Raw genomic sequence first — 15,799 nt, 5'->3', positions numbered from 1 at the left:
AAAAGCGATATGGCGAATCTCATTATTGACTCAACCAACGGAGCTGTTGAAACGTGGTTGTGAATGCAAAAGGGGTACTGGAAGGGTTGCATGAAAACGGTGGGCATCGTCACTCTGGACTTCGGTAATAAATATAGCCTTAAAATGGGTCTACGAAGGAGGGTAGGTGATAGAGATACACGCAATATACCAACGAGGGACAATAAGAAGAAGCCGTTGATCGGCAATGGGTTATGTCGCCACATATACGATTCATCCATCTATATCGTCAATCCTCTAGTAAAGGCCAGCTAATAGCAAACCCTAATATTCTACAACCTACGATTACGCTTTCGTTAAGGATCTAGGGAGGCCAAGGCGGTAAGCTTATGAACTTGCATAGATGATTATTATTGCCCAATGACGATCTTAAAAGACGACATCCAGAATTAAGTAAGACAAAATAATGTATATAATGCGAGAAATGTTTTGGAGTGAGTTTAGCTCTCCATAGCATCTGAAAAGGGGGGCCAGCAATAACGTGGCTCGTCTCATAGACTTTGAGACTTGAAACTTAATCGGTGTTCAAACTTCCGATATTTGCAACCAGTGGACGAGTCGTGCTATGTGAATCTTCACATAAGGTAAGTAAATCAAGTATGTCTGGGCTGTCTTGTCCGGACTGCTTACTGTCAGTGCTATCTAGTTCGAGCTATGTACAATATACTATGTACGAGTTTAATTTACATACGCTAATAGAATCTCTGTGATAATAGTACAGCACGTCTACTCCGGCTTCCGCCCCCAGACAATCTTGAGTGGAAAGACGGCCCCTTTCTCACTAAGTTCCTTCTCTAAGTCCGCCCTCAAAGTATCATATCTCTCAGCTGGAAGGGGCTGCTTCTCCGGCGGGAACGCTACAATATATTATTAGTAAAATAGACCACCCTACCCCTTAATTTAGGGGTACCTAAGGTATACACTCACTCTTCGCAAATTTTGACAACCCCTCAACTGCAATTCCGCAGCTCCGGACACCGTCTTCGCATAGGCTATCATCTTTATTTGTCCGGCCCATCTTCAGCACTACTTCTTCCTCGCTGATATCCGTGCATCCCACGCCCTCTAGCAGGCCCTTTAGGGTCCCGCCGATCTCCCATGCGGCGCCTACGTGTTCCGCGACGCTCTTCATTAGCCGGAGCAGGTCGCTGTACGCAGGCGTGCGCTCATCGTTCACTATCTCGGGCGGGAATACCATAGTCGCCTCGCAGAGCTGGATCCAGCCGCCGGGTTTGAGGAGGGAGTATAAGTGGGAAATAGAAGGGGCGGGAGCAGGCCCGGCACCGAGGAGGGTTAGGCGTTGGTGAACGAGAGAGAATTGACCATGTTGAGATTCAGGCCAAGGCTTTTTGATGTCTTGGACCGTAAACGACACATTTGGGGGAGGGGAAGGAGGAAAGGGGGCGGGGTTGAGGTCTGTGCCGACGAACTCATGCGCGCCGGTAGGTAGGGAAGGGAGAGAGAATGCTAAGTCGAGGAGCCATGTTCCATCCGCGGTACCGCTATCAAGAACCTTGACCGGTTGAGAGAAATCGACGGGCGCGCGAACGAGCTTACCACCCATAGCATCTTTAGCTATGAAGTGGTTACTAGCCAAGCGCTTGCGCTCCCCCTGGCTCTCCATCCAATACTCGCTTTTGTGCTTGCCGGCCATATTGCAAGGGTGTGAGCGTAGAATTCTAGAATGGGTAAAATCCAATAATTACGTCAAAGCCAATAAGTTACGATCTAGAGATACAAGCTATAAAGAGACGTTCCATGATTCAAACTATGGAAATGAGACTACGTTTATGAGCGTAACGTAATAGTATTGGTGTGTCTATCATCCTTCCGGTCCCTCGGAGTTACCGATCGGTAGCTTTTAGTCTTGGCTCGGCCTCATCCATCGGTTGGTATTCACGGTTCGAAATGGGGAGAAAAAAGAAAGAAATCAATTGTCTTACAAGGAACAGATGATATGAATTAATCTGATGAAATATATATACGATTTTGGTTTAAATTAAATCCGCGATACTTACAATTAACTATTCTTCGCTCCGTTCGATTGTGACCTTTGTTCTTCTTCTCGTCTCTTTGCAAAGTACTCCACCATGGCGATGCCGCCGCGTTCGTGGAAGAATAGGTCCTGGTACATCACCGTAGCTTCTGCATTTTTCTTTGCGCGCGCCCACATGTCAACTTCGAACTTTACAAGACGTTCGCTCAATAATGATGAATCTTTTCCGGTGCCCTCGCCCATTATGGCATGTGCAAGTTCCAATGAGTCTTTCATGGCTACGTTGACGCCGACTCCCGCGAACGGGTTCATTAGATGTGCCGCGTCTCCAATAAGTGTAATCCTAGGACGAGATGGGTTAGTCGATACTAAATTTTATATGTAAGATGTGGTAAAGAAATAGTTCCCCTAACCTTGGATTGTGTGACCACTGGAACCCAACGGGAAGCATATACAATTGTCGTCCTACAGTGTCCGGATCGCTGTCTAGTACTAGTGCCTTCTGCAGGTCAGAATATTCTGGATAAAGCGCATCAACAACCTGTCTCCGAGCATCTGGATGGGTGGGGTCGATCCCGGACGCCGAGAACCAGTCGACTGGTACACGGGCGAAGGCGTAGAGCTGAACCGTGCCGTCGCCATTACGTTGGCACATAAGCCCCTTGTTCGACCCCAAATTAAGACACATTCCTTGTCCCACGTGGGCGGATAGATTCGGATGCTTAGCGTCCACATCTGAGATACGACAGTCTAGACCTGCGATGCCCGAGTAGAAAGGCTCGGTATCGCTGATGCTCGGTCGGACCTTAGACCATGCCCCGTCAGCACCGACGACGAGGTCGAAGTCGGGTTTTTCATGATTGTCAAAAACCAAAGTCAACTTGGAATTCTCTTGAGTGTGGATTTTGACAAGTTTGGAGTTAAAATGCACAGTCCCGGGGGCGAGCGAATCCAACATCAGGTCACGCAACTGCGTACGGTCGATCTCGGGGCGGTCAGCGAACTCTCCGGGACGACCGGGTTCGCCTCTACTCTCGTCCATGAGTATCGTACCGTTGGATGAGAATATCCGTAGAGTCTCGCCCTCCGGTCTGACCAGCTTCTTGAACTCTTCGAGTAAGCCGGCCTCTTTTAAGGCCAGTTGCCCGGAGTCCGTGTGGAGGTCTAAGCAGCCCCCGCGATTCTTCGCGTGCCGGTCGACATCTCTTTCGAAGACGTTACATTTAATAAATGCACGTTGCAGCAGCTTCGCCAACGTGAGACCGGCCGGGCCAGCTATTTTCATGAATTAGAAAATGATGAATGATGGTCAATATAAAAACCTCTCTTACCTCCGATAACTGCAACATTCAGGGTTGTCATTACGTCGTTTTTAGTTGGCCAAGCTATGGTCAATGAACTTCGGTTCGGTTCCGGACTCGCACGTGTATATACGACGGATGAAGGTATATTCAAAAATATAGCATCATTTAATAAGCTGCTGAGCTTCTCAGCCTGGCCGAGTAAATACCTTAGGTACCTAATCAGTCGATCGGTCACCGAAGTTACAGCTAAAAGTCGGCGTATTCCAACAGGGCCCATAAGCCCCGAAGTTCTAAAAATGGAAAATTACCAACATTGGCAATTGAAGTGTCTAATACTACTTAAAGTAGGTACTTTGTACTGTTACTGAGTAGGTATCTACTCGTGAGGCTCTTACGGAGACGAGTATACCTAGTAACTGGTCGGCTCACTAGAAGCTTATTATCGATGAAGATATATGATAGGTTGTAAGATAATAGAGAACGTAAGTGAAAATATGATTAAAGAATCATTACCACCGAGTGGTGTCGACGTCCACGAGATAGCGATATTAGATGCAAACGACAGCAAAAAAACTATCGATGGAAACGATGACCGAAACAACAAGTTCGCCTCGATTATCGTCCGAGCGATCTCGATGGTGCTTGGCGTGAGTGTGGATGAGATCTACTATATCGCAGATACCACTACCTTCATCAAGCTTGGAGGTAACTCACTATCCGCAATCCTCATTTCTGCAGAATGTCAGAGAAAAGGGATTTTGGTACCGGCCGGAGTATTCTTGCGGATATCAACTGTGAAAGAAGTCATAACAACAGCTGCGAGCTTGGCTCAGCGGATATCAAGCCCTATACCTACAATCATAGTGACAGAAGATACTAGCGATGATGTCAACGATGATATTAGCGGCGATGAGGCATCATCTATATATACTTCGATCACGACGCCGGACCCGGAGACGGAAGACTTATCTCTGTTTAGTTGTGGAAAGGAGGTTATCACAGCAGAAAGCCTTCTGAGTAAAATTGACACCACCGAATGGACGGAACCGCAGCTACTTCTGCTTCGGGAAACCTCTCAAAACCACAAGTTAAACATATTGACAATACACGAGTCTTACACGGGTGACTGGGATGTCCAAGACGTCTGCGACGCCTGGATGAATACGATTGTAGCGGAGCCAATTTTCAAGGATCTCCTTGACGACTTAGATGTTTTACCACAGCAACTTTTACCCCGGGAGATAATTCAAACCGACAGCGATGAAGATTTACAGAAAGAGACTCTTCACGCAGCTCACGCTACCGGTCCTATATCCAGACTCACAGTTGTACAGTCATCTTCGCCTTCGGCATCGGGGGAAACGGCGAAGTCTACTACTGTCGTCTGGCGCATACATCATGCGTTCATGGATGGCTATTCTGCTCATATTCTACGCGATAAGATCACTCGTACTTTACGAGGAGGAGAGTTTGTTGTCCCTGCGGGCCCGTCATTCAGGGAGACTGTGCGTTTTCTGGGAGTCTTACGAGAAGAAAGAAGCGAATCTACGAGACGCTTCTGGAATAGCAAACGCGAGAAATTTCCCACTGCAACTGGCGAGTTATGCCTGAGTCCGCAAAGGATAGCCAAGACGGCAGAGGTTACCCCTCAGAAATCTGCCACGATCCAATTTCCCAGTAGACAACTAGCAGAAGCCGTAACACGAACGGGATATACCACGACGGTGTTCTTCGCTGCAGCATGGGCCCTGACTCTTGGCAAGTTTGTGGATGTCGATCAGGTCTGCTTCGGAGTAGTGTTCTCAGGACGCGACTTGCCAATTCCTGGAGCTTTCGATGTCGTCGGACCTCTGATTAATATCTTGCCGCTGTTCGTACAAGTACCAACCAAAGGCGACGAGACCTCGGTTGAAACGTTCTTACGGCGGATTCATGATGACATTCTTGACTTAAGCAATGTCCAACATTCAGACACCACAGAGGGATTTGATAGGAAATTATACTCCATCATGGCTACGCAATTCGAATGTGACGAAGAGGAGGTCCCAAGCCCGATCCATATAGATCGAAACAGACCCGATATGCAGTCCGGAATTCCTCTGAACATCGTTATTAAGGAAGAATGCCGATTGCAAATGCTGTACTCGACTGCCCACTTTGCGGACGAGGACATGAGCAATTTGCAAGCCGTGTTTAAAAACAGCATGAACTGTCTTCTGCAAGGAAACGACGCAAATCGATTAGTATCAAGCGTAAATGATGCGCTACTACCACAGGATATGGAGAAGACGATCCGAGACTGGAGTAACTGCGCCTCCTTCGAGACCTTAGATGAATCCAAGGGGGACGATCTAGTGACGCTCTTCGAAAGTGTCGTAGCGAGACAACCTAACGATCTGGCGATCATTCATGGCGAACTCGAGGTATCCTACGACGACTTAGATCAAGCGGCCGCCATTGTCGCGCAGAAATTAAGTTTGATTGAACCCAACGAGGCCGTCTGCGTCTACGCCGACCGATCGGTGAATTGGCTTGTCGCCATCTTCGGCGTGCTAAAGGCAGGCGGAGTGTACGCTCCGTTAGATCCCTCAGCGCCAGTGTCCATGCGGCAGGCGAATTTCATTCGGAGCGGGGCGCGCGCCGTGCTTGTTCCCTCGCGTGCTACATCTCGGCGCATCGTTTCGTCGCGACAGGAAGAGGATGATGCGGCTCCGTTCCAATGTCTGGTATTAGGCGTTGATGATCTACTCGCGGCCGACAGTGCCCAGGCGCGCAATGGCTTCGAGGCGTGTTATCCAAGGAGGCGTATTGCCCGCCCGGATGATCTCGCTTATATCTGCTTCACGTCTGGGTCGACCGGACAGCCCAAAGCCGTACAATGTACTCATAAGGGCTTGGTGGCTTTTCAAAAGGACCGGGTTGTTCGTCTAGGTGCTTCGAAAGGCGTCGTGGTTGCCCAGATAATGTCTCCAGTCTTTGACGGCAGCATACATGAAATATTTTCTGCATTGACGCATGGCGCCACGTTACGGTTGGCGTCGCCTGATCATCAGGGAGACCCTTTTTCGCACCTACGGGATAGCGATGTGGCCATCTTGACTCCCTCTATCGCCAAGGCACTTGATCCCAACCAGTATCCTCGGCTGAAAAATGTATGTAGATACGATGTGTCTTTAACTACCTAAGATAAGGAGAAAGCTAACATGTCTCTAGGTTTACCTCGTCGGTGAAGCCGTTCCCCAGTCCCTTTGTGAGACGTGGACTAAGAACCGCTCGCTGTACAACATGTACGGACCAACTGAAGCGACTTGTGGCACAACGATCAAGCAGCTGTTCCCGAACGAAGCTGTCTCCCTTGGTCGACCGAACCCGTCGAGTAGAGTATACATCCTCGATCGTAGTCTTAGTCTACTCCCACCCGGCGTAGTCGGCGAGTTGTATATTGCAGGAATACAAGTATCATGTGGATATATCAAGCTGCCGGAGCAGAATGCAAGCCGCTTTTTAGAGGACTCGGTCATGCCGGAGACCGGCCAGAAGATGTATAGGACTGGCGACTATGCTTATTGGAACAGTGCGACTGGAGATATCTGTATCCTTGGACGTAAAGACCGACAGATCAAGCTGAATGGCTTCAGACTAGACCTTGATGACTTAGAAGCACGAGTCGCAAAGGCTATCCCTGGATGCGGAGGTACTGCCATATTCCGCCGCGACGACCACCTAATAGCAGCCTATCAAACTACTTCGCCTGATGAAATTAGCACATTGGACGTGAAAGCATTTATTAGCAATACCTTACCTCCGTACGCCATGCCCCAGAGAATCGTCGCATTTAACGAGTTCCCTCTTACCGCGGCGGGTAAACTTGATTATAAGACGATTGAAAAATCCATCAGCGCGAGTCTTGCAGATACTAACATTGAAGCCCTACCGCAGAAGAGGACTATTGGCGCGACTGAGATTATAGTCGTGAGTATCGTTCGTGACTTCATGAAGCTCGACCCAAGCGTACCTGTAGATCACGACTCGAATCTCACGGAACTTGGCTGCCATTCTATCCTGCAGCTACAATTGGCGAGTCGAATATCATCACTCGTTAAGCGGCACTTCCCAGTACGAAAAGTTATCGAGAATCTTGTAGTATCACGTCTGGCATCTGCCATTGACGATATACTGAAGGAAGACAACGTAATCGATGTAGCCATTTCAGAACCCCTATCGAGCCTTGCTTCTGACAGTATAACTCTCGGAGAAAGCGAGGTATCGTCTATCGAACGCGATTGGTTTTTGAAATACCAGCGAAACCTTGGGACATCGTCGTTCAACGTATCCCACGTCTCGGAGTTAGACGCGTCCTTTGACCAACATCAGGCATTGGTATCAGCTTGGAATGTGGTCCTTGCAAGACATGATATTTTGCGCTGTAGATTTCGCCAATCTGCAGACGGTAGTGTGGAAAGATCATATGCAGTCAAATCTCCCAAGGCTGTATATGCTGAGGATTTCGATGTCCGAGCTGCGATCAACAAGGAATTCTTACTTGAGTCGGAAGACCCGATCCGAGTACTGCTGTCAAAGCGCTACATGCTGGTTTGTGTGAGCCATATCATATGTGACTACACAACTCTCAACCGCCTATTTGAGGAACTTGCGGCGGTATATTTTAATGATCATAGTGAAGAATTATCCTTAGCCCCCCAAAAGCGATACCAGGACACGACATATTGGAATCTCGACGTCGACCAAGCCACAGCCAATTTCTGGAAATCGTACCTATCCGGCATTGATGTTTCAGAAATGCCACCATACATGAAAAAGCCTCGTACTTCATACCACGGCGAATCCCTGTTATTTCGCCTATCAAAAGACACAATGACAAACCTTCGAACAGTCTCGCGATCGCTACGTCTTACACTACATCAGATCGCCCTAGCAGTCGTGTCCCTAGTTCTCCAGGCTGATAATCCGTCAAAGCAAGACTTATTCCTCGGCAGTCCATACCTCGGGCGACAGGAGGACGACATGCGTACCATCGGATTATTCCTACAGCCGCTCCCAATTCGTATCCGGAGACGATCAAACCAAGACGAGAGTGACTTCAAGGAAGCCTCTTTAGCAACTTTCCTTCAGGCCGTGCAAGAATCCTCGCGCTCTTCCCTCGGCCATGCCATTCATTGGGATTCTCTAATGGATATTCTTGCATCTTCAGACGATGAGAAATTACGATTAGCCGCGGCTACAGAGATTCCCAACAATCCGCTGTTCGACGCCATGGTCACCTTCCACGAACTCGATACTACCGGAAAATCGTCGTCGTCCACCATTCCCGGGATCCAGCCGTTAGTGAACTGGGCTGAAGGAGCTAAGTTTGGGATCATGTTTGAATTTTCAGCCGTCAGCTCGTCGTCGGTAACACTCCGCGTCGAGTACGACACATCGCTATTTTCGTCAGACGAGGTGCGGCTCTTTGTTGCGCGGATCGATTCTGGGTTGAGATATTTCTGCGAAACCCCAGAATCTGTTACACTTGGGGAATTGGAAGGTAAACTTTCAGATGTTGGAGTTGGAGGTTTGTCTGGCAGGATCGAGAATGTGGAATTTGGTACCCCTATTGCGGCTTTGACATAGGGGTAGTCCACGGGAGTTGTCGGGTTTGATTACCAAGGCGTTAGGGGTTATTGTTTTACAGTAGGGGCGTAATACCATTTTTCATGTTTTGGGGCTTGTGGACGTGATTTATTAGTATATTTTTACATTTTGTAGTTTAGGTAGTTTTATATCTTACTTTCTTCTTCCAATATTGATCTTACATTTTCTACCACCATTTTATTCGTTTGCAATCAGATGAATAGTGAAAGCGAACAAGTTCAGAGTGGTCATGATTCCAATAACTCTTCATATTCCAACAATAATGATATTTCTACCGCTTCAAGTAGTCGTCCTCCGTCTGACCCAGATCATCTGTTCCATATCCGGCCCCGTCTTCTCGTCTTTAACCCAATTCTTTGGTCTCTCCTTCTGTCCTTCCGGAAACCCGAATTCATAGTCAATTAATAGCAAGCATAGTACGAGTTTGATCTGCGCACTCGCATACCATCGCCCCGGACAAGCCTGCCGCCCCGCTCCAAACCACGAGTCGCCGGCTGCTACAGAACTGAACAGGTTCGCCGTATCGATGTCTGTGCCGGCTTCAGTAGACGGCGCGTAGAATCGGAGCGGCCGGAACTCGAGAGGTGCCTCATATAGCGCAGGGTCGCGCGAACGAGCATCGGAAGCGGCGCAGATGTGAGTGCCCGCCGGGATAGTGAATCCGTTAGACAGGGTGATTGGTGCCAATACGAGACGCTGGAATGAGACCACACCGGCAGAGTTGGTGCGGCCGCTTTCCTTAAAAAAGCTCTCCATCTTACGCAGCCTCAGCAGCGAAGTTTCGGTCCAGCCATTAGCCCCAATCTCCTCGAGTGCCTCAGCACGTAGCTCTTCCATAAACCCTGGGTGAGTGCAAATGTCGTACAGGATATGAATTGTGGTGATGGCGCTTGTGTGCATTGAAGAGACAATAAGGAAGAGGATTTTCAAGGCGATAGCGTCGGGTCGGGCGTCTTCGCCTTCAGCGGCCTCAGAGAGCCAGCGTACGAAATCTTTTGGTTGATCATCGGACTTGGCCCCCTTCTTCTCACTGACATGCTGCTGCCGGGATTGAATCACAGGAGCCAGGAGTTTCGTCACATGAGCAATATCGGCACGAAGTTTCCGGCCGCATTGCAGAGTGTACTGTGCTATGGGACGTAGGGTGGGTGAGATACGCCTCATGGTCATGGAGAAGATGGCTACGGATGCAGTGAAGCCCATGATAGTCTCGAGCCATACTGGGTCTTGCGATATGGCGGGGTCGTCAATGACCCTGCGGGAGGTGATTTGGCCGATTGCGGCAAAGATAATAGAAGATGCTTTGACGGCAGTGAAATCTAATAAGAAGTTAATATGGCGGGAATAAATGTGACATTTTCGCTCAGCGCTTTTGATGAGTGAGTGAGAATTACCTTTTGAATTGCACTGACTGAGAACATTTTTCAGAGCTAGATCTGCTTCTTCTTTCATCTGCGGCAACAAACTTCCTGATTCATTGCTTATTAGTATATTTCATTCCATTTTAAAGCATGCGAAGTGGTAATACCTATGTTCTTGGTCAATTGATGCCTCACGATATCGCGATGGATATTCGTTCCTCGGACGGCATTAAGCTTGGTGTATTTTCCCATAAACCGATCCAGGAGCTCTTCCTTGAAGCTAATACGGTTGTCCGGCAGGTTCTTCAACTCCTCGATAAACTTATCCGGGACTACGAGACGCTCGTTGTCACATGTTTGGATGAGGTATGGAGTATCTTTGTGCTATATGATTTTCTCAGTTGGCAAGAAATGATTAAGAGACGGATTCAGACAGATGTCTTAAACGAACCTGTTCATAGCCTTCCTCTAGTAACTGCTGTCCGCGAGCATAAAATTCATCTTTAGCAGCTTGCAGTCGTAGACCGAATAAACCTGGGTCGATCCCAACTCGTGGTAGCCCCTTGAATCGTCTTCTTGATGATATTCTCTCCCTCACCCAAGTCGCGAACAACACACCCACTAAAGCAATGACAACAGAGCTAGTTGACAACATGTTAAATAGTTATCTTCGTATTGAAGTACTGTAGCAGTATATTGACAGATTCGATGCTTAACACGGTCTTACGATGCTCTAGTATAGTACGTTGAGCGAGAATGAGTATCACGGCATGGATTGAAATGGCACTGCTAGCAACTCTTCCGTAAAGCTTAACATGACAAATCTCACAAATCGATTGCTCTTAGTCGTTGTCGTTATTGTAAAATTGTATCAATTGAAGAATCATTTCGGTAATCAATTACATCCCTACGTTCATAGGACGATACACGCCTCACACGATTCACTCACCTCACGCGCCGAGACACCGATCAATAATAGCTCGTCCGATTCGGCGTAGTCGGTATCGCCGTTATGCTTAAGAAACGATACAATTTCGTACACATCTCAATTATACGCGCGCGGGTGCATTTACATCTATAATCGGCAATCGGTGACCGAAGGAATCGGCTGGTGCAACAAAGGAACATGCACGATAGCTGCGTCCGAGATTGTTGGCCCTACTACTATCATGGACTATACCATTCATACCAGCCACCTATCTTATCTACATTCCGAGATATCTACTAGCATGAGTAGACAGGATTTACAACACAATCCCGATCAACATCTTACTAGTGACACTCATCGCTCATAGACAAGCCCCTCCACCACAAAAATATTCAACTCACTTCAGTTTATTATTCTATCAGAGAAATGACAACTTAAAAAAGCCACATAAAAAACCCCAAATTTATATATATCACCGTCATAATGGTCTTCCGCGTATACATGCTCGCTGTCAAGGCCCCCGGCATCACCCTTGAAGAATTCAAAGACCACTGGGACAACAAGCACCTCAACCTGCTCAAGGAGATCGCCGGCGACGCTTACCCCGACGTCCACGTCCACCGCTACCCAGAAAAGGTCCAGGGCCCTGCGGAAGCCCACTACGATGGTATAGGCTACCTAGAGTTCAAGGACAGGGCGGGATTCTTGAGGTTGAAGGAGATTGCGGAGAAGCCGGAGAACCAGGCAAGGTTGGACAAGGATGAGAGGACATTTTTGGACAAGACCAAGATCCAAATGTACGTGGTCGATGATGAGGAGTAAAGGAAAACCTGTAGTCTCCCGCAGATACGATGAATTTCAAGGAAATGAATGTCAAAGAAATGCACGATGTAATTTTCCCCTTCTTCTTGTGAATCGTGCATCGTACATTCGGTAAAGTGAGATAAAAAATGTTCGGAGTTACTAAAGTTCTGATAATTTTGTATTTCAGCACAGTGATGTTCTAAGAATTTCTATATTGATGATAAAGTAAAATTTCATTAAATGCAGACATCAACGTGAAACATCAACGTGAAAACTACTGTATAGGTAGCTTTGGTTTATATGTACAGGAGATAAACACGATACAATAAGATTGAAATGCTCGCCCCCAACCAGTTAGCCATCCCCATAATCTAAACCTCCAAGTTGCCCCTTTATTGAGCCTGGGGATATTGATTTTGTAGATGTTGGCTCTGACTATACCGATGTTGAACACATTGCTCCGGGAGACCTTGAGGCTTCCCGCTAGGATGATACTGATTCGTAGCAGTGTAATTATACGTTGTCCATTGGTTGTCGGCCAGCTTCGTCGTTGAACCCATGTTCTCCATCGGGATGTGGTCCATGGGATTCGCTTCAACATCTACTGAATACTCGACCTTGCGGGAGATACTTCCGGTCTTGTCGCCCTTGGTGCTGCCGAGACGCATCCACGTCGGCCTTAAACCTGAGACTTCAGAGCCGCTGGCGGGGCGCCATGTTGAGAAGGAGATGAGCCTAAGAAAGGGGATCTTAAAGATTCTCTGCAGCGCCGCAGGCATGACAGGAAGACACGCGTTGATGATGCCGAGGTTGACCTCGAGTCCGGACCACAGGGCGTCTTCGACGACTGTCATGGTGAAGTTCAACTTCGCTTCCGGGGTGGAGAAGTGGACCACGTTATATGTACGCCATGCAGTAGCGAAACAAACACTGAGGAAGTCGTTAGTCTTGTACGTAATAAAACGTGAGTAGGTGATATTAGCACTTACAAGATACCAAGGCCAAAGACGACAGTCAAGGCGATCTTCTTGCGTGAGTTCAACTGCAACGTCCAGAGCATAGGCATCGGAAGGACCAGTATGCACACGTCAAGGATGAGGTTGAAGACGGAGCTGAGGAGAAACTTCATGCTCAAGTTGCCGCAGTACTGCATAACCGCAGGCCCAATCTCCCAGTTGTACTTAATGGGTCTGCAGATAGCGAAGAAAGTTATCGTGCAGCCGACTAGGTACGCGATCGCGCACCCCTCGAAGAAGTAGACTACCTTGCGGAACTTCTTTACGGAAAATACCTGCGCTATGAAGTCGAGGATAGATAACCGCACGAAAGTGTTGGCCCACGCTTGCAGGAGCCATGCTACGACGAATGACTGGAGATGAAATTAGTTGACGTTGGAGAAAAGATTTAAAGGGGCTGGTATAATTTACCTTTTGTGTAATTGTACGCTGCGGGGGAGCCACTCGTATAAGCGGGAAGCCAACGCCGCCTTGTTGAACCACTATGTACTCTAGTTAGTCGATCGATCGTATATAATAGGGGCGAAGGTTTTCTTTTCTTTCTTCTTACCTAGCCAGCAGATAGAAAGATACCCCGCCGAAAAGACGGCAGCAGCAATGATAGCATAGTCAGTGAACCGAAGCGAGATCTTCTTTATGCGCTTCGCCCACAGTCTAAGGCCGATACATATTATTGCCAAGATGAAGAATGTGGTTACGGGGGCTACCAGTAGTACGGCTCTGGGAGGTAGTGGTTCCTTAGATGGGTCGATGAAGGGCCCTGTTGGAACTGGCGGTCCTGCTGGACTGCTCATCCTGTAGTAGAGCGATGGGGACGGGGGACAGATACGACGAGAGAGCGAAAGACTCGGACGAACTGGAGATGGGGAGGGCAATCAAGGCTCGTATATAGTACAGTAATTGGACTAGAAGAGTTGGGGATACTTGGATAGATATTCTTCGAGCCCCTCAGCCATACCCGTGGGCGTCAGCTATCTCCATGTAGGAAGATATGTCATTATTGGCACTAATGAAGTGTCCATATACGGATCAGTTAACAATATTGACAGGCCTAAAGCGACCATCCATGGTTCTAGATCTGCTTCACACATCCCTACGATCATGGCTGCAAGGCCGTTGTTACGGTACTTTGTATCCTGCCAGACGTACATATCAAGTACCTACCTATATAGTGCCCTCGTGAAGTTTACTACCAGGTTAGTTCAACACTATTAATAGAAATAACTGCTGAAAGGTACACTTTCGTCCCAGGGCAAAGCTGTGCCTTACGTAGCAGGTATCTAACTTGTTATAGTGTAAGGGGTCCAAGTGATATTTTGCTTTCACACTTTTCAACATAACGTAGCATTACCGAAGCAGCGTACGATTGAGCTGGGGTTTGGGATGGGATTGAACCTTAACCACGTTTTCCCCAGCTTCCTGGCAAGAATATGTGAATGGCCTGATTGATATATTGGTTTGCTAAATGATTTCTGGAGTTAAAGGTGATACATCAGATGAGCGTTGCATTATGATGAATTGCTATCGCTGCTCTTAGAGTTGGCTTCTCGCTTGAATGTGAGATTTGATATAAATGGGGTTTTCTTTTCTCTTCTTTTTTAGTATTTTCTCGTCGTATTCATCCTTAAGCTTACCTTGTGTAACCTGAAGACCAAGCTGAAGACTTTCTTTTTTGCAGATAGACTAAACGCCTTCCTCGAATCCGAATTTCGGCTCAAAGGTTCCTGCAAGTTCTTACTTTCCGTTACATTCTTCCAGCTTACGTTATATTCGTAGACAAACGCAACGGTTTTGGTTAGTCTTTAGTGTATTCCTCGTCGGACTACGTTCTGTACTTGGAAAAGGTTGAAGCAATTGTAGATCTTGGCGGATCTAAGCTGGGCAGGTCGAGCAGAAAGGGGCCGGGGTGACGGACGAATCCCGGGTATGATGTCACCACGTGGTTTTCCGCACATGCGGTGGAATGAATCTGTGTACTAATTACCCAGGGCCTGCAAGTACATAGGTAACCGTTGTACTACCTATGCAAAGCATAACGCTCAGACTGTGGAGGGTGGATGGTCATCAATTGTTTTGATTGGTAGCCTCGCAACACCTGAGAATATTAAACTCCCGTATCGTTGTATTGTAATTATTGTAAGTCTTTTTTATTGTTTGCTTACCAATTGATTAGAATATTTGCTACGGGATGAATACCTTGGTTGACTATTTTTTGTCAAATTATTACATTGTTGCAATTGAAGGACTATACGATTCCTACAGAGCTGATTTGCATTTTAGGTACGAATATAATGCATAATTGCGGCGAAACAAGCATCTTTTGGAGAATTGGATATGGCTAATTATGAGAAGGATTCCAATCGGTCCTTTCTTTCAGCCTCATAAAAGCGGGACTATATCGCTTTCTGTCCACTGCCAAGCTTGATGGCTTACTGCTTCATCATACGTGCTCTTAGATTCAACCGTAAAATCGTTGACTAATATTCATCTGTAACACGTACATAGATAGGTACTTTCCTATTCAAGCTAAATCACGCTAAACTTTAAGCTTAATCAATTCCTCGGGACTCTAGGGGGGGGGGGGGGGGGGGGGGGCGGGGGGGGGGGGGGGGGGGGGGGGGGGGAGGGGGGGGGGGGGGGGGGCGGCGGGGGGGGGGGGGGGGGGGGGCGGGGGGGGGGGGGGGGGGCGGGGGGGGATA

General features: G+C 47.8%; 6 protein-coding genes across 6 annotated transcripts; 2 read left to right on the top strand and 4 right to left on the bottom strand.

Moving 5' to 3' along the window:
* Window positions 1–396: 396 nt before the first annotated feature.
* On the bottom strand, window positions 397–1,841 carry F4813DRAFT_350083 (uncharacterized protein). The gene is made up of 2 exons (XM_049242263.1): window positions 967–1,841; window positions 397–896 (listed from the first exon to the last, which is right to left on the bottom strand). The coding sequence occupies exons 1-2, from the start codon at window positions 1,691–1,693 to the stop codon at window positions 766–768; spliced, it is 858 nt and encodes a 285-aa protein (XP_049102451.1). The 5' UTR covers window positions 1,694–1,841; the 3' UTR covers window positions 397–765.
* A 218-nt stretch (window positions 1,842–2,059) lies between these two features.
* F4813DRAFT_379281 (FAD/NAD(P)-binding domain-containing protein) lies at window positions 2,060–3,397 on the bottom strand (the record flags this gene model as incomplete). Its single annotated transcript, XM_049245437.1, has 3 exons — window positions 2,060–2,378; window positions 2,449–3,310; window positions 3,367–3,397. The coding sequence occupies 3 exons, from the start codon at window positions 3,395–3,397 to the stop codon at window positions 2,060–2,062; spliced, it is 1,212 nt and encodes a 403-aa protein (XP_049102450.1).
* Window positions 3,398–3,662: 265 nt separating this feature from the next.
* F4813DRAFT_295572 (acetyl-CoA synthetase-like protein) lies at window positions 3,663–9,120 on the top strand. Its single transcript, XM_049240678.1, has 2 exons — window positions 3,663–6,491; window positions 6,553–9,120. The coding sequence occupies exons 1-2, from the start codon at window positions 3,795–3,797 to the stop codon at window positions 8,968–8,970; spliced, it is 5,115 nt and encodes a 1,704-aa protein (XP_049102449.1). The 5' UTR covers window positions 3,663–3,794; the 3' UTR covers window positions 8,971–9,120.
* F4813DRAFT_295564 (cytochrome P450) lies at window positions 9,121–11,282 on the bottom strand. Its single transcript, XM_049240677.1, has 4 exons — window positions 10,804–11,282; window positions 10,520–10,736; window positions 10,386–10,460; window positions 9,121–10,310 (listed from the first exon to the last, which is right to left on the bottom strand). The coding sequence occupies exons 1-4, from the start codon at window positions 11,005–11,007 to the stop codon at window positions 9,271–9,273; spliced, it is 1,536 nt and encodes a 511-aa protein (XP_049102448.1). The 5' UTR covers window positions 11,008–11,282; the 3' UTR covers window positions 9,121–9,270.
* A 259-nt stretch (window positions 11,283–11,541) lies between these two features.
* On the top strand, window positions 11,542–12,304 carry F4813DRAFT_350080 (uncharacterized protein). The gene has a single exon (XM_049242262.1). It carries the CDS (start codon window positions 11,764–11,766, stop codon window positions 12,100–12,102), a length of 339 nt encoding a protein of 112 aa, XP_049102447.1. The 5' UTR covers window positions 11,542–11,763; the 3' UTR covers window positions 12,103–12,304.
* Window positions 12,282–14,147, bottom strand: F4813DRAFT_350079 (uncharacterized protein). Its single transcript, XM_049242261.1, has 4 exons — window positions 13,651–14,147; window positions 13,512–13,582; window positions 13,074–13,453; window positions 12,282–13,014 (listed from the first exon to the last, which is right to left on the bottom strand). The coding sequence occupies exons 1-4, from the start codon at window positions 13,892–13,894 to the stop codon at window positions 12,477–12,479; spliced, it is 1,233 nt and encodes a 410-aa protein (XP_049102446.1). The 5' UTR covers window positions 13,895–14,147; the 3' UTR covers window positions 12,282–12,476.
* Window positions 14,148–15,799: the final 1,652 nt, after the last annotated feature.

Source organism: Daldinia decipiens (genome assembly GCF_022478715.1).
Source record: "Daldinia decipiens strain CBS 113046 unplaced genomic scaffold F4813scaffold_6, whole genome shotgun sequence".
Lineage (NCBI taxonomy): Eukaryota > Fungi > Ascomycota > Sordariomycetes > Xylariales > Hypoxylaceae > Daldinia > Daldinia decipiens.
Note: the sequence above shows the minus strand (reverse complement) of the source record. Positions and strands in the feature narration are given on the sequence as shown.

What these genes read in the sequence shown, in the direction of transcription:
- F4813DRAFT_350083 (XM_049242263.1), bottom strand. Translation starts at nt 1,693, where the DNA reads ATGGCCGGCAAGCACAAAAGCGAGTATTGGATGGAGAGCCAGGGGGAG. An exon ending in GTTGTCAAAATTTGCGAAGA is followed by an intron (nt 897 to 966) that starts GTGAGTGTATAC and finishes AATATATTGTAG; the next exon opens with CGTTCCCGCCGGAGAAGCAG.
- F4813DRAFT_295572 (XM_049240678.1), top strand. Translation starts at nt 3,795, where the DNA reads ATGATAGGTTGTAAGATAATAGAGAACGTAAGTGAAAATATGATTAAA. An exon ending in AGTATCCTCGGCTGAAAAAT is followed by an intron (nt 6,492 to 6,552) that starts GTATGTAGATAC and finishes ACATGTCTCTAG; the next exon opens with GTTTACCTCGTCGGTGAAGC.
- F4813DRAFT_295564 (XM_049240677.1), bottom strand. Translation starts at nt 11,007, where the DNA reads ATGTTGTCAACTAGCTCTGTTGTCATTGCTTTAGTGGGTGTGTTGTTC. An exon ending in TAGAGGAAGGCTATGAACAG is followed by an intron (nt 10,737 to 10,803) that starts GTTCGTTTAAGA and finishes AAAATCATATAG; the next exon opens with CACAAAGATACTCCATACCT. An exon ending in TCAATTGACCAAGAACATAG is followed by an intron (nt 10,461 to 10,519) that starts GTATTACCACTT and finishes GCAATGAATCAG; the next exon opens with GAAGTTTGTTGCCGCAGATG.
- F4813DRAFT_350080 (XM_049242262.1), top strand. Translation starts at nt 11,764, where the DNA reads ATGGTCTTCCGCGTATACATGCTCGCTGTCAAGGCCCCCGGCATCACC.
- F4813DRAFT_350079 (XM_049242261.1), bottom strand. Translation starts at nt 13,894, where the DNA reads ATGAGCAGTCCAGCAGGACCGCCAGTTCCAACAGGGCCCTTCATCGAC. An exon ending in TCTTTCTATCTGCTGGCTAG is followed by an intron (nt 13,583 to 13,650) that starts GTAAGAAGAAAG and finishes TAGAGTACATAG; the next exon opens with TGGTTCAACAAGGCGGCGTT. An exon ending in GTCTTTGGCCTTGGTATCTT is followed by an intron (nt 13,015 to 13,073) that starts GTAAGTGCTAAT and finishes CGACTTCCTCAG; the next exon opens with TGTTTGTTTCGCTACTGCAT.